Source organism: Eublepharis macularius, chromosome 2 (assembly GCF_028583425.1).
Source record: "Eublepharis macularius isolate TG4126 chromosome 2, MPM_Emac_v1.0, whole genome shotgun sequence".
NCBI lineage: Eukaryota > Metazoa > Chordata > Lepidosauria > Squamata > Eublepharidae > Eublepharis > Eublepharis macularius.
In genome coordinates this window covers 111,846,663-111,862,635 of record NC_072791.1, presented here as the reverse complement: position 1 = coordinate 111,862,635, position 15,973 = coordinate 111,846,663, and the positions used below count along the sequence as shown (strand labels likewise).

Sequence of the window (15,973 nt, the reverse complement as noted above, 5' to 3'; positions counted from 1 at the left end):
TAGAATTTACCAACTTGCACCTCTGCCCTCTTTCCCCCCTGTTTATGATGTGTGGGGAAAGGGGAATGGTGCCCCTTCTGGGATATTGAAATGGATGCTGCTATATAAGATTTGATTTTATTGTGTTACTGTTTTATCTGTTTAACTCTGTATTCTATCTGTTGCTGTAACTCGCCCTAAGCCTGCTTGCAGGGAGGGTGGGCTATAAATGCAATCAATCAATCAATCAGAAACAATATTTGTGGTAGCAACGGGTACTCTTCAGGAGCAACCAAACCTTAAAGAGGTGTCCCTTGCTTCTGCTGAAGCCCTCCAGACTTCTAGCTCTTCCTGAAGGCAACAACCTTTCTTTGTTGGGTAAGTTTTGGAAGTTGAAGAATCAATGGCAGAGTGCTATCTGACTAGGTGAGCCATTATGAGTCAAACGTGAACTATAGGAGAGTTTAGGTTCTGCTCTCCCCCAAAATTTTACTTACTATATGATCTTACTTTACTTACTATATGACCTGTATTTTTATATATGATTTTATAGTTGTCCTGTTGTAAAAATCAGTGTGCTTTACCTGGGTCAAAATTTTCACAATATTAACTTTTAATATGACTTTGGTTACATATTAGTTCCATGAAGTATATTTGGGATACCATATAGCAGACAAAAAAACATTTGAATCCAAAAAATTATTTGATTGTAGTAAAGAAAAGATTATTGTTATCAATTCTTGTTGTTACCATGTGTAGTTAGGGACACTCATGTATATTAGACATGTGTCAGTATTAGCTCATTTTCCAATCTAAGCCCAAACTCATACTAAAGTTTATTGAGGAAATAGTACAAGGATCTGGTTTATAGACTTAGCAAGCAAATACTGGCTATTATTCTTGCTGAGCACTTGATATTATATTAAATATATAGCAATAATTCCCAACACTAGAAAGTCACATTGTGCCAGATATTCCAAACTGTATACTGTACCATGTATTTTGCTCAAGAAGGGAAGGCAGGAGGCCACGGGGTAGAGGGAGATGATAAAACTGGAGCTATAGCTAACTACTAATACATGTAAGACTGGCAATGGTCTGATCCTTAAGGCAGGGGTCTGAGTATCCAGAGAGCAAATATCCAAAGGCAAGTGGAAGATTCAAGTGATGTAATGGTAGTTGGGGACTTAAAACCCCTCTACACACACAGGTTTTTGGACCAAGCCAGAAGAGAACTTGGGGGATAGTTTCTGGCTCTAGTCATAGGACAAGAGGTTTGTTTTTTCTTTCTTTCTCGGCTTAGAAAGATGGGGGGGGGGGACATAATGGCATTCAATTATGCCACCTGATTGGCCAAAGGGGTGAAAGAAAGAAAATCATGTTGTTTTTTTATTATAAGCTGTTTCAATTTGTTTCATTTTCATATTAATTACTATAATTATGAACACCCCATTTTCTTAATTATTGTAATTAACAATGAAAGAAATGTTACAGCAGTGTATGAAAATAAGCACTGTAACAGCTTAGGCTGAGTGCCCCACCAAAATGAATGGGGGCCCTGAACAAATTGCTACTGTATGCATTTCCACACCTTCTCTCTTAGGATTGGCCTGTGTCACCTGGGACTAGGGAAGATTCTCAGCTAGCTTTAGTGTTACATTTGGCACTTAGAGATAAAAGAACTCAGAACCCCCCCATTCTCCTTTAATCTCTGGGGTTCTCACAGACCTGCTAGGGAAGAGGGAGCTATAAACTTTGTTATGGTTCCTGCACCATACTTCTGGCTGCCAGCTGCCCTCAGGAAATTGATAAACACTCTGAGCGAATCTAGTACACTGGGTAGAGTTGAGTAAGGGGGAAGAATAAAGATGGCTATGGTTCAGCTCTCTGAAAAGGCCTCAAATCAGAAGATAGCCAGGGTTGCCTCTAACACCTACACTTCCCCAGTCTGGTTACTTCCTGGACTCAGACCCTGAAGATAAAATTAGCTAGTGTCTCAGGATTCTCCCTAGATTCTCTCACCAATTCCTAAACGACTACTTCTCTAAGATAGACTAACATGCCTAACACAGGAGATCTAATCCTATACAATCCCCACTTCTTTTTATATCTACCTGAGCCCTAACTGATAACTTGACTTGGTTCTTCATCATATAAACCCCTTCTCACTACCTCTCACCTCTCTCCCACTGTCTCTTTCTTTCCCACACTCTCTTCATGGCCTCTCATTGGCTGGAAACTCTAGGAATTTACATATACCCCAAGAGATCAGGGACTGGCTGTGACATCTGAAGGGCAGAACTGGAAGCCATCTGTCACAGTGGGAAATGCAGTCTCTTCCTTTGAGACAGTATTAACATGGCAAGATCCTTTTTTTACTAACTGCATACTTATTAATCACCTGAAACTCCTTCATTAATGGTTTGCTAGATAGGTGTAGGGTGAGACTCCTTTTTTCAGAAAGACTTTTCCTCAGTAACTATAAGTTAAGGCACAGTGTCACTTACTCTCCCGGCTCTCCTGCTTTTGTTGTGGTAACAGGCCAAACTTGTTTACTGGTTCATTCAAAGTCAGGGAGAAGAGAAGGGTATTTTCCACACACAACTTTTTAATTGGTTCTGGCCCCATACTGTATCAATTTCTCTCCAGAGTTCCACATATGTTGTCAAATATCCCAATTCAATCTCCAAACTGCTTCCCAGACATTTTCACATTCTGCATGGAGAAAGCCTACATCTGCCGCAGAATTCATCTTTCCCCAACTCTTCTGTGGCTTTTCTCCCTGCACACATATCCTGACTTTTCCCCAGCAAAGTCAAACTGCAGCTTTTTAAAAAGTACAGAATGCTTTCTTCAATGTGAGGCCTGGCCCTGGCCCTGTCTTTTGCCCTCTCCTTTATCACCGTGTGTCCTGATTGACTGATTTTTTCCTGATTTTTTTAATTAAACCATGTTGCAAAATTGGTACCTTTAAAATAAAACCCTTACAACTGTGTCGGGGTGGGTGGGGGAGATGCTGCAATGCAGAGAAACACAAAAACTCTGCAGAAAACCCTGAATCCCACTTGATATTTAAAGTTTCTCTGTGTGCTTCCTGTACTTTTCAGTCCATTCTTTTTTTTTTAATAATGAAGTTGCAACATAAAAATTTCCTCAGTGGACCAACTGATGAAACTGATGTATTCCCCAGAAAACCTGCAGAAGAAACAGAGCATATTTCTAGCGAATAAAAAATGAACTGACACCACTTTAGTTTGACTCTGTCAAGTGTGAAATTACAGAGACCCAAAGTAAGGTCCAGAAAAACCTGGTGTATGTGTGCTTGTGAAAAATGTCACTCTGGTTCTGGCTTCAAAATGAGAGAATGAGAAGGAGAAAGGCAAACCAAAATGGAGACTTAATAGCAACATTATTGACAAAAAAAAAAAGAAGACGAAGAAGAAGCAAAGACACAAACTTTTTGAATAGCATAAATGTTAAAATTACAGTTTTTATTCTGGTTAATATAGTCCATTAAAAAATATCTGAAGATATGCTGATGGACCAAGCAAATTACACATTTGTTCACTACTGTGAATAATAATTTGATATCTTCAAGAGTAACTCCTTGAATTTAGATTCAAGGCAAACGGGCCAGACACCAACAGTACTTTTTATTTCCTAATGTTAAAGCTTATTGAGGTATACAAGATGCTAAGAGGATTACACTCTAAAAAGGCAAAAGTCTCATATTCTGGATGCTCACATATTAAGATTGTCATCAGGTGTAGATAGTAATACTCAGCCCCTGACTGTTATTTTTAATCTTTTATTGACAGGCAGAACCTTTCCAACAGAGTCAAATTGTGACATGTAATCCACGTTCGTAAATCTGGAGATAGATATAACCCTGACAATTATAGCCTGTTGCTCTTTTATCACTGTATCAGTGACCTGAGATAGATTACTGGCATTTTATTTTGATAAGTCAGCATTGAGGCAGTGTTCTTGTGGCTGTTGTATATATTTTTGTGCAATTGGTTTCTGCTTTTTTAAGAGAAAAATTTAAATTTCAAAGCACAAGTTCTAACATTATTTAATTGGAGCAAGAAAAATAATGTGATGTGCACTTGTTTCTTCAGATCTCATTAACATCATTGTGAGTTCTTTATATCATACATTATGTGCATATGTATGTTTGTATACAAATCACTCTGTATACTTCCATAGGATTCACTATTGAATATAAGGGGTTTTCTGCACAGGGCTTGTTAGTTTGTTGGTTTTGGCCTGTAATGCTTTCATTTATTGTCTGATTTCTATACACATTTTTTGTCTTTTTTCCTCTTTGTTTTGCCACACACCCCATTTTCTGGTTGTTTTGAGACCAATTTTATCCTGATCTTTTTTTGAAGCTGATTCTGAGATGCCCCCAACCCACTTTTTGATGATTGGACATTCATCACTTTCGAACCACTCATCCCTCCCTACCTCCCCCCCCGGCTTTCATTTTCATTTTTAAAAAGTTCAGTGTTTGTATCACTATATCAATATATCATTGTAATGATAGGAGCAGCAGGTAGGAGTGTGCACTGAGAAAATTTCCTTTTCAGTTTCAGTTCCAGGGGTTCTGGAATAATTCTATTCCATTACTACTTTATTATGGGTGGACTGGTGCCAGCTTGGATCTGATCTGTTTGTTTTTTTATTTTCATATGTTTTGGCCTGTTGTGTGCACACAGGCATTGGCCACACATGTGCAAATGCACACTGTTCTTTTCAAGGGGGTGGGTGGAGAAATGAGGCTCTGAGGAGGATTCAGACAATCATGCTGCCTGCCTGCAGTTAGGTGATGGGGTTTGGTGGCAATTAATGTGAGAATACCCCATTTTGCAGCAGGACACTGAGTGTCAAAAGGAAGGAGTCTCCTCTTATTATGGGAATGAAACTGCAAAGCAAAAAGAAACATGGTAGCCACAGGCAACAGCAGGACACAAAGATAATAATTTATTGGCCCTATCATCACTGAAAAAAAAGAAAAAGTGAACATAAAGCAGCATTTTTTAATGTTGCTGTGCTGTGCTGGTTTGAGCACTCTCTTGCTTGGGTGCTGCCACTTCCCCACTACCACTTTGCCAGCCAGTTTCCTTCCCCAGTGTGTATCCACCAGCACCAATGTCTTTGGGGTCCATTGTTGTCTGTGCTTAGTGTACTTGAGGAAAAAGTTGATGGCTCAGTGGTTTAAAGGGATGGGGACTAATGGTCAACAAGGTTTTTTGTTAAGTGAGAAAACAGTTGCCCCAGAGCCTTGTTTCCCCACCTATCCCTCAAAAAGTATAGTATGTGCATACACAGCTGCCCACCGCTTACCTTGACACCTCCCCCAAGCATTCTTTGGGATCTGTAAACAGCAAATGCCATTGTTGTATGTGCTCAAACCCAGTGGGTCGATGGGGGAGGACTGTGTTCTGTGCAAATTTGGTGCTGTTAACTTCAAAAACAGCTACCCCCAAAAGTCTTGCAAAAAACAGGTCTGAAATTCATGATTATAAAAAAAATGGATTTGAGCTGAACCAGCAACTCTCTACCCAGAAAAAAACAGTAATGGTAAATAGTTTGGAAACCCCAAATTCAAAACTGAAATGAAAATGTTCTCAATACACACCCCTAGTTGTGGGTCAAAAAGATTCTTTTCATTCTCTTAAAATAGACTATGCCAATGGTAACAGTTCAAGGAATCAAAATATTGACCAATATTGTACTACTGAAATGTAAATTATGTTAATCTGTAGTGCATAAATACTGAGTAAGGTAGGACATCTTACAACACACAGTTTGTCTAATTTTTGCAGTACAAAATTGTAAGATGTGTGTAACTGAACCACCTCCAAATATAAAGAACGTTAATACCATTATTCTTTATATCAGTATCTCTATTGCTCCCACTCCTTGGGAACTATAATATCATCTGAAACTGGGTGTGATGTACTTTCTTAATCTGGTGGTTTTAGATAATATCTAACATTATATCTGTTAAAGAACAGCATGGTATTAGTGTTGGGTGCCAACCTCAAATGAATACAAAAGGGCCAATATTTCCTCCCCACTGCACCACACAATCAATTGTGATAAGATTAAAGCCAGTGGCATTGCTTATGGGGACTTACAGCAGGTGTTATGCACAACGTAGTAATCTCTCTCTCATTCCATCTATTACAATCTTCCACCCAGTTGACTTGCCTCTCACAGCAACTTAGAATGTAGAGGGCAAATACGTGTATTGCTTTAAGCCGTCGGCCTTTAGTGAAAGATTAATGGTACATAAGTTCCCATTGTACAGAAACTGTGGGGATTCCCATATAAGTATTGCTGCAGCTGGCTAACAGGTAAGAGCAAATCAAACATTTGGGGGCAGCTTTGCCTGTATTCTGAGTTTGTGTCTTCGATAGCCTTTTAAATTTGCCATGCTGTGATGATAACTAGCCCAGCTAATATTAATGTGTAGGATTTATATAAAACTTAGTTTCAAAACAATCTACATATAGTTTCCTTACTAGAACTCTGTAATGTAGATCAGTTGTATTATTCTAATGTTGCAGATGGAGGACTTATGCTTATCTCTAAAGCAAGCTAACAAATTCATGGTTGTGGTGAAATTTGGTCTTCCTAGCTCACACTTTTAACTACCATTGGAAAAGTTCTTATGTCATTTATATCTTTATTCTTCTCTCTTGTTTTACTTTCATTTTAATTTGTCTTCTGAATGAGAGAAGAATGTTCCAGTGCAATCCTAAGAACACTTTCTAGGAAGTAAGCTCTATTAAACAGACCTGAATAGGATTCTAAATAGACATGTTTAGGATTGCTGTCATAGTCTCTGGGAGGTCTCTCATCTGTAGGATTTTGTTCTAGATGAAAGTGAATCTCAAAGAAAAAAAAATCAGCTCCCAAGAGTGTTTGTCACTCCTACTAACTCAGACTGCTTTTGGATATGATCTGCCTGTGACCTACATCTTTCTGTATGTAGCATCTTTCCCTAATCTCTTCCTTTCTTTTACAAGGAATGATTCCCTTGTATGATCACTAGGGTTGCCAGCCTCCAGGTAATGGCTGGAGATCTCCTGGAATTACAACTGGTCTCCAGGCCACAGTTCACCTGGAGAAAATGGCTACTTTGGGGGTAGACTGTATGGAATTATGCCATGCCAAGGTCCTTTCCCTCCCCAAACCCCACTTTCTCCAGGTTTCACCCCCCAGATCTCCAGGAATTTCCCAACTTGAAGCTGGCAACCCTAATGATCACACTTCTTATCAAGTTCCTTTTCTTCAAATAATGACTCTGGCGGTGGCAATGTCCCCTGCTTTGGGCATGTTTCTATGGCACTTAGGTTAATCACATGACACATTAATGAATTACTGAACACAAATTTGTTATACATATGAAGGAAATCTAGCAGTGTCCAAAAGCAGTGTAACAATATGCTATGTCTTCATGTTCATGATCAAATTTTTTATTATAGTTTCTAGGATGATGTTACATGGTAAGAAATACTGCAAAGTTTTCTGTATTTTGTAGTATTTTAGTGGTATTAATGATTAGCAATTATCAATGATTTTTTGTTACTGTTTTTAGAATGATCCTCAGATGGTACTTCTTCTGTCAGTTACCGTGGAAAACATGAGGAAAGCCCTTCATAGAGGAAAAGATCATCACAATCTAATGTCTACTTCAGCTGTATGGCCTCTGTCTAATATGTGGCTGATTACAAAGGTATCATAGAGGAAACAGATGGCATCCATGTTATTGATGTATTCAGGAAATCAGATGTTTTCCGATTATTACCTTAAAAAAACTTTTTGGAACCAAACTTTAGAATGGGTTGAATGGTAATTCATACATACATAGGTGATCATGAATGCATTACACCATGTAGTCCATGGTTATGTTTCATTTGAAAATGGTTATCTCTAAAGGGTTGCAGATGGGCTGACTCAAAGGAAATGGTCTTTTGATGGTGCATCAGAATAAGCTTTTCACCTCTACCTCCTTCAAATAGAACTCCAGCCTCTTAGTTTACATGGGAGTTGGATGTATTAAAATGGGCTGGCTGAAGTTTAGAGTGATGGTGGAAGAAAACTCAGGCTGAATCTGACAGAACATACTGTAGAGCTCATTGGAAAAGCCTATGAAGAAATCTTATTTCTTTACTACCATTGCATCAGCTGGATCAGATCCAGTAAATTATTTAGATTAATTAGGCCATTGACAACTCCCAGGAAAGAGTCTCCAAATAATGATTTGGCATTTAGCTGTGATGTTTTTGCACAGTTCTTTGCCTGTCAAGTCTCTCAGACCCATTCAAACTTAAACACTGAGTTAGTCAGTACACAGATGGGTGGGGTACCTATAACACCATCTAGGCACAATTGCTTTGATCAGTTTGATCTGTTTCCCAGACTGATGCTATTATTTTTAACAAGTTCCTTCAAGTTCAAAGTGTGATTTTGGGACATGCCACACATGGAGCTAACCTCTTCCCCTTCTAGCTGCTCTATCTGGATTGCTAGGGATCTGGCACTGCCTGATAGCTAATTTTCTAAAATTGTTCAATTAATTCAAAATATGGCCATAAGAGTGTGGACAGGTGTTGATTACCAACAATTCACCTTGATGGTGCTCTAAGAACTTCACTAGCTGCCAGTAATTCCCAATTCTTTTTAAAATGTAGGCGTAGCAAAAACATTTTTAACGCTGAATTCTTTTTCTGCACAGAATTGTGCCAAGAGGTTTTTCTGCACAGAATTGTGCTGAGATGTGCTAAGCCCCACCGACATCCCCCTGTGCTATATAGCAGCCAAAGTTCAGTTGAATGCTGCCAAGTACCAAGGGAGTACCCTCCCCATGTCCCTGGTCATACAGCTGATAGGCAAAATCCCTTCATCAATAGATGCCTCAAGGAGTTTGCCAAATTTTCCTGCCCCTCTCAGTTTTTCAAAAATTCTATTTATTCATTTATTTTAACTCCCCTTTAAAAAAGTAATCGGATGAAGACACAAGCCACTAGCAAGTAGCTTTTCAAAATGGGGTGAGTTCGTCCTAGTTCTAAAGTTAGACAGCCTTACACTTATCTGCTCAGTTAGGACCTTATCAGCAGGGTTTTTTTTCTGGGAAAAGAAGTGGTGGAACTCTCAAGAGGGAAATGAGGGTGAAACACATGGGATTCTTTGAAATAATATTACTTTCATGTCCTATTGCCGAGTATTTTCAAGAGGTGCTGGAACTCTGTTCCACCGCATTCCTGCTGAAAAAAAAGCCCTGCTTATCAGTATACATTAACCAGATTTAAGCTTACTGCTAACTCTGCTGGATCTATGATATAGTACGACACAGGTGAACAATGGGATCTCACAGAGAAATAGGGAAAGTTGCAAAAAATTTCTGCTTCTCCCCAAAGTGACCAGATAACTCCATACTGTATATAACCTAATATATAGACATGTTACTACAAAAAAAAAAAAAAACCCAAACCCCACACGGATTCAATCCAAATGCGATAATATTTCAGATTTATTTCTTGCTTGTTGATGGCAAATTTTTCTTTGACTGCAATGTCTAACATTACTTCAATCTATATTTCAGTATGTGGCATAGCTATTGCTTCCCACTTTTTCCAAGACTGATGTTGGCAAGATTCTGGGGAGTGTGATGGTACTACTTGCAATAAAGACCCATGATGTTCTTGACTTGTAAAATCCTGCACGAGGGCATTATTGCTTCAGAGGATCTTGAATGGCTCTGATGGAAGGGTTTTTTCCAAAACCCCTGAAAGATTAAGTTATCAGAACTTTATTCAAGAATGCATCTTTAGATAAGTAAGCCTTGGGCAATTGTAGATCTGTCTTGAACCTTCCCTTTTGGAGGGAAAGTATAGAACAGGTAGAGTCACACAGTAGCTCCAGACATACTTGGATGAGGCATCTACTCTTGATTTTTTAAAATCTGGCTTCAGGCCTGGATTGGGACAGAGATATCTTCAGTGGTGTTTTTGTGGACTATCCATCTTCAGATGGCAAGGGAATTCATCTCTATTATTGTTGTTAGTTCTATCAGCAGCCTTTGATATGATGGACTGTGCTATACTGCTGAAGTGCCTGGAATGTTGAAGTGGTTCTGGACAGAGCAGCATTGAGATGGTACAGGTGTTTTACATCAGACCACTCACAGAAGGTTGCACCAAGAGATGCTGAATCATTCCTTTGGGAGCTGACATAGTGGGTGCCAGAAGGCTCTGTGAAACCTCCCATGTTATTTAATGCTCTTTAATAAGCTTGACCACATTTTTGGAGTAGGTTGTTATCGATATGCTGGTGACACTCAACTATATATTACACTGAGTACGACACCAGCTGCTGTAGTCTCCGACTAGGCCTTATGTCTGGTGGTTAAGTGGCTGAGAGATAACAAACTGAAGCTGAATCCAGATAAAGTGGAGGTGATGCAGGCTGGAAGAGCTACTGCTTTAAATGGGATTGTTTTTCTTAACATCGATAGAATGCAGCTTTCACTGAAAGAAGCTTGGGAGCTTTGCTAAATCAGGCTCCTTTTGGAGAAAAAGGTGTTCATGGCAGTGAACGATGCTGCTTCTAATTAGGGAGCTGGCTTCCTGTTTGCATACTCCTGATCTGGACACATTGAGCCATGCTTCAGTTATCTCAAGACCAGATTACTATAACACATTTTACATGGGGTTGCCTTTGAAGGCAATTCAGAAAGTTCAGCTACTGCAAAATGAGGCAGCCTGTTTATTATCTGGGGCTTACCAGAGGGAACATGTCATTCTTTTGAGGTCCATCACTAGCTGCTGATTAATTTCTGGATCCAATTCAAGGTGCTGGTACTCACCTTTAAAGCCCTTCATGATCTGGAGCCCACATACTTGAAGGGTCACTTCTCTCTGCAAATTCCCATGTGGGACCTTTATTCTTCCCAGCCAAGGCCTACTAGTGGCAATAGCCCCCTTGCCTAAGGCATGCACAGCAACAGTCTGGGCCCAAGGTTTCTCAATGGCTGTCCCATTTCTCTGGAACAGTCTCCTGGAAGAGGTCAGGAGTGTTCCTGTCTTCTTGGTTTTCTGGTGAGACTGCAAAACAGAATTATTCCATAGACCATTTGAAGCAGTCTGAGTGTGCATAAAGAGGGAATATCTTGCTGGTATGGACATTTAGAAGTTTTAAAAATCTATTATATTAATGTTTATTTTATTAATTTTTTATTGTTGTTATTCACCATGGGTCTCCTGATGTGCTCAGGAGAAATAAATATTTTAAATAAATAAAAATAGTTGGCTCCAGTAGGCTGATAAGGTAGAAAGAATTTTAACATATTATCCCTAATAACGTAACAATATTCCTAGCACTTTGTATATATTCTGTTAGGTTAATTACTGGTTTATAGAGCTATGTTTAGGTAATGAGGACATTTACCTCTTTTTACACATTTTACTCTTATAAGCTCAGATGGCTTATAAGAGTTCACATTCTGAATATACTGTCAGATCTCTCCAATAATATTCTATTCAGCCAATAAAATGACAATAAGTATTTCATTAGTATATTTTCCCAGTCTTCTATTTTCCTTCTTATGCTCCTAAACTCTGTCATGATATTGCAGATGTTATAGAAGGCAAAGATGCAAAAGTCATTGCTTGTGACCACTGCCCATCAACCAAAATTCAGGTCACCAAACAGAGCTTGTTGCTTCTTCAACTTGATGCTCCACGGCCAACTGATATCCTTGAACTTATCCTTAAGTGGAAGCTAACTTCTCAGTAATATTGGCTACTGGAATTAAACCCTTACATATTATTTTCTGCTCTGTTGGTTAGTATAGTTCCATTGGCTAGAGTGGTAGGTCCACATTGCGTGATATGGGATGATCAGTAGATAGTGCAGTGTTTTTTTTTAAAAAAAAAACAGATCACCTCCCTGCTTGCTGTGGCTCCCCATGATCTTCTGTCAATCCCTTTCTTATGAAACCAATGCCCAGATTAATTGAAAGTTGTTTTTCCTTTAGACTATGGCAGTTTCAGGTCATAGTCAGATACCCTCTTTTTCAAATCTGGTCTGTGTACTAGTAGTTTCTTTCTCCCTTAAGTTTCAGCTAGAACCATTCTCTGTGTCCATCCCTTCTTTATTTGTACTCTGTGATGAACTGACTTTTTTTTGACACTCCCACTCCTTTTAGAATTGTGTAAGACCCTTGTCTAGTGCAAGGTATGGGAAAGGAATTGCCAAAGCTTGTCTAGCTGCTAGGAAGGCAGAAGATGAGAATGAATGCCCACACTATGCTGTTTGTAGTAAAGTAGTACTGGTCAAAAAATCCTCAAATCAGTGTCCTCTGGAATTGTTGGAGTATTAATAAGTAAAACTGAACATGTGTGGAGACCACTTATTCAGTATAAAGGGTCATAAAAGAAATAAAGGATGACCAGGAACCATATTTAATCTGCACTTACCATTTAATGTGGCTATCCTGAGTTTTCATAACAAATACTAAAACTGATTTGCAGCCCAGCCCTAACTATGTTTGCTTAGTAACAATTCCTGTTGTTTTTAATGGGACTTCATTCCAGGTAAATATGCATAGGATTACAGCTTTAATTCCTAAAAGAAATAATTTTAATAAGCAATTAAATGGTTGCCCTTACCCTAGCTGTCCTGATGTGTGGTTGTGCTGAGCAGAACTACTATTTTAAAAACAAAGTCTTTAAAGGATGTTTAACCAACATTATTTTAGATTTAGAGTAAAACTTTAAATTGATTCCATGGCTATAGATTTGTTGCAATCTTTGCAGTTCACTGAACTTTCCCCCCGTGCATACATATTTCAAGTAAACTCTGTAGTTATACGTATAGCTAGTGACACGTTATGGACCCTAAATCGTTGCACTGTGAAATATGCAGAGGAAAAGGACAAATGAAGATATCAAGGGTCTGTGTTCTATTTTGCACTGAACTGTAAAATACCACCCTTGTTGTACAGAAGATCACTGGTTCTGAGCAGGGCTCATTGACTGCTAAGTTGTGGATAGTGTTTCAGTTTCTCCAACTGTTAATATCCTGAGTTATTCAGGCATAATGACCCCTGTATTTGTAACACATTGTTGAATTTTCTGGTTCTTTTAACTTATTCAAACCCTCTTTTCCCATTCATTGAAAGGCTGGAATGATTCTAAGTCGAGCTCTAGTACAAAGCTGTCTGGCTGTTGGTTATCCAATCAGAGCTGTGATGCAGGATGGCATTCCTCTTGAAGGCTATAAAGTAAACCTGCAGAAAAGGTATTGATACATGGCTTTTTAAAGGTATAGTTATTTAGCTCATGTGAATGCTATCACAATGTGCTTAAATATTTTGTAGTTCAGTGGGTAAAGCCTTCCATTTATTATCTACATGGTTATTATCCTTCTTTTTTGGAGTATTAAATTCTTCTCAGACATTGCCTTTGCTTTGATGATCTATTTTAAATAACTTTTGAGGTTTCTTTCTAAAACAGCTGGGGGTGGCTGGGACTGAGATGGGATAGTGAGTGAGACAAATGTTTTCAATAGTTTTAGAATTATTATATTTCACGCTTGCTCTGTCATGTAAAATTAATAGATAAATGCTTCAGTATGGCATGTTGTTCAGTGCCTACAATGTATCTGGATGGTGTAGGATGTGCAGTTGGGATTTCTGGATGAAAGCTCTGCCTTTGAGTTATTAAGCAAAGCAGGTAAATTTCTCTTTTAGGGTGTGAAAGAAGTAAAATTATCCTTTGGGATTATTTAATTTTTTCAATGTCCTTAACCTGATCACTTGGGTTTGAAGCATTTGTCCATCTGCGAAGAGGCACAAGCCAAAAGCTGTTGTCTGAGTTTTTGTGTAGTGCACAAAATGCCATGTGATACTAACTGAATGGTTTCAACAACAATGCAAGGCAGTCCACTCTGCAAGGCGAAAAGCAGAGGCTGACAGAACTGTTCAGTGCCATGCCAAGTGCTTAAACTATGGTTAAGCTGGGACCTGAATCCCAGTCCAAGTTTTCAGTAGACCACACTAGAGTATATGGCTTGGATTCAATGGAAGATTTCCATGGACAGAATAGGCTCATGGATTCCTCCTCTAGCTGCAGCCTTCTGATTCCCTCCCTTGTGCTGTTCTTAGGGGTAGCCCCTTCTGCACCTGGGACATAACTCCTCACTCTCCCTGGAGTCAAGCCGAAAGGCATGGAATCAGCTTGTATGTGGCCATTTGCTACTCTCATCAGAGCAATGATGAATCACCGGCAAAGCTCCGTTCCTGCCTCCTTCTCTGTTGCCCCCAAGCATCTGTTTCTCCACCATGAGATAAAAAGAGAATCTAAAACTCAATTATTTCTGTTACCCAGATATTTAGCCCCCTATACAGTATTACCACCAGTGCCAAAGCAAAAAGAATAAAAAGGGAACTCCCCCCTGCCTGCTTTCAGTACAGCAATCCATCGATCCTGTGCTGGATTTAAAAAAAAAAAGTAAGAGGAAAGAAGGAAGGAAGATTGGAAAGGAGGGGAGAGGGAGTGGCTTGCTAGACGAGAGCAGCCACTCACAATGCAGTGGGCTGGCAGAGGGTAAGGGGGTGGAGGTAGTACACCAAAAATGGAATAAAGAGTATGCACGGGGAGACAGCTTACTGCAACGTGATTTTTTTTTTTAAGTCATGGTACAAGCTCTCCCAAGAAAAGCCGCATAGTGGCCACAGTGATTATTCATGGCAGCAAATCTAGTGTAGACAGTTATGAAAAAAGCTGCCATATGTGAACTGAACCAGCGAAATAGACCTGTGCAGACTTGTCTGGTGTTTTGGACTGTAGCAGATGGGAGGAGGTGAGGAAGTCACACTGTATGAGAAATTCCCTCTGTTAGTGGAAATTACCAGCAGATCCAAGCCTGTTTATCTGACAACTATAAGTATTGGGCCTTCACAGTCAAACTTGTTTGGTTTGGTGTCCCGGTAATTCTTTGTGCATTGTATATGTTCAGTTGTTTTATAACATATTCTGCATTTGGCAGTTTAATGTGCAATGTCTCTTACTAGGGATTAAATTTTTAGTGTTTCAGTAACAAGGGTTGCTGGGCCCTTTATACTTTTACATCCTTTCAGAAGAAAGATCACACAATATATTTCAACAGATGATTGAAACAGAGTTTTTAAAATTCTATCAAATTGGATGTAACCTAAAGGACATTATATGAAATCCCAAAAGTGTGACAGATTTTAAATATTGTAGCAAATATGGGTATGTTGTTTCTGTGATCAGACACTGCAAAAAATATCAGAAGTTGTCGCTGAAATTATCACATGTAGGGCAGAAGAGTGGAGAATAATTTGCCTGTACTTGGTCATACCTAAGATATGTCCTATTAGAATTAGTCTATGTGCTGATTCTGCTTTATGTTTACAGAATATATTATGCAGGGTTAAGCTGAACACATGATCTGTTGCTTTCTTAGGGTATCCAAATGTGTTAGACTTTAGTATGCGGATCAAAATCTTTCAGTATTTCTGAAATAGTAGATAAGTAACATTTAAATTTATACTTGTACGAGTATGTAAAACTAACTTATACTGAATCAGACCATTGGTCTATCCAGAGCTGCTCAGACTGGCAGTTGCTCTCTGGCTATTAGTTAGAGGTCTTTAACATCATCTGCTACTCAATTGTTTTAATTGGAAGTGCCAGGGACTGAACCTGGGATCATCTGCATGCCAGGCAAATGTTCTACCACTGAGCCACAGCACCACCTCAATCAACTCTGGGTGGATACTGTTTTTCTTTCAGCCTGGAGTGACTTTTTTCGGTCATCTTTCAGTGCCTTCCACGTGGAACTGGATTATGTGAAGTATAACATGTCTTGAAAATCATACTTTTTGCAACTGGTGCACAAATAGTGCTTCTTTGAACTGGGTGAAAAGAAATCACAAAATCAGCTTCAGTAG

At 39.1% G+C, this 15,973-nt stretch overlaps 1 protein-coding gene across 1 annotated transcript in view; it reads left to right on the top strand.

Annotated features, from left to right (window-relative positions):
• Nucleotides 1–15,973, top strand: part of DCDC1 (doublecortin domain containing 1) — an 807,587-nt gene that overhangs the window by 450,808 nt on the left and 340,806 nt on the right. The window contains exons 15-16 of the mRNA XM_054969981.1: nt 7,592–7,729; nt 13,178–13,296. Coding sequence (XP_054825956.1) covers nt 7,592–7,729; nt 13,178–13,296 — 257 coding nt within the window. The remainder of the gene's footprint in view (nt 1–7,591; nt 7,730–13,177; nt 13,297–15,973) is intronic.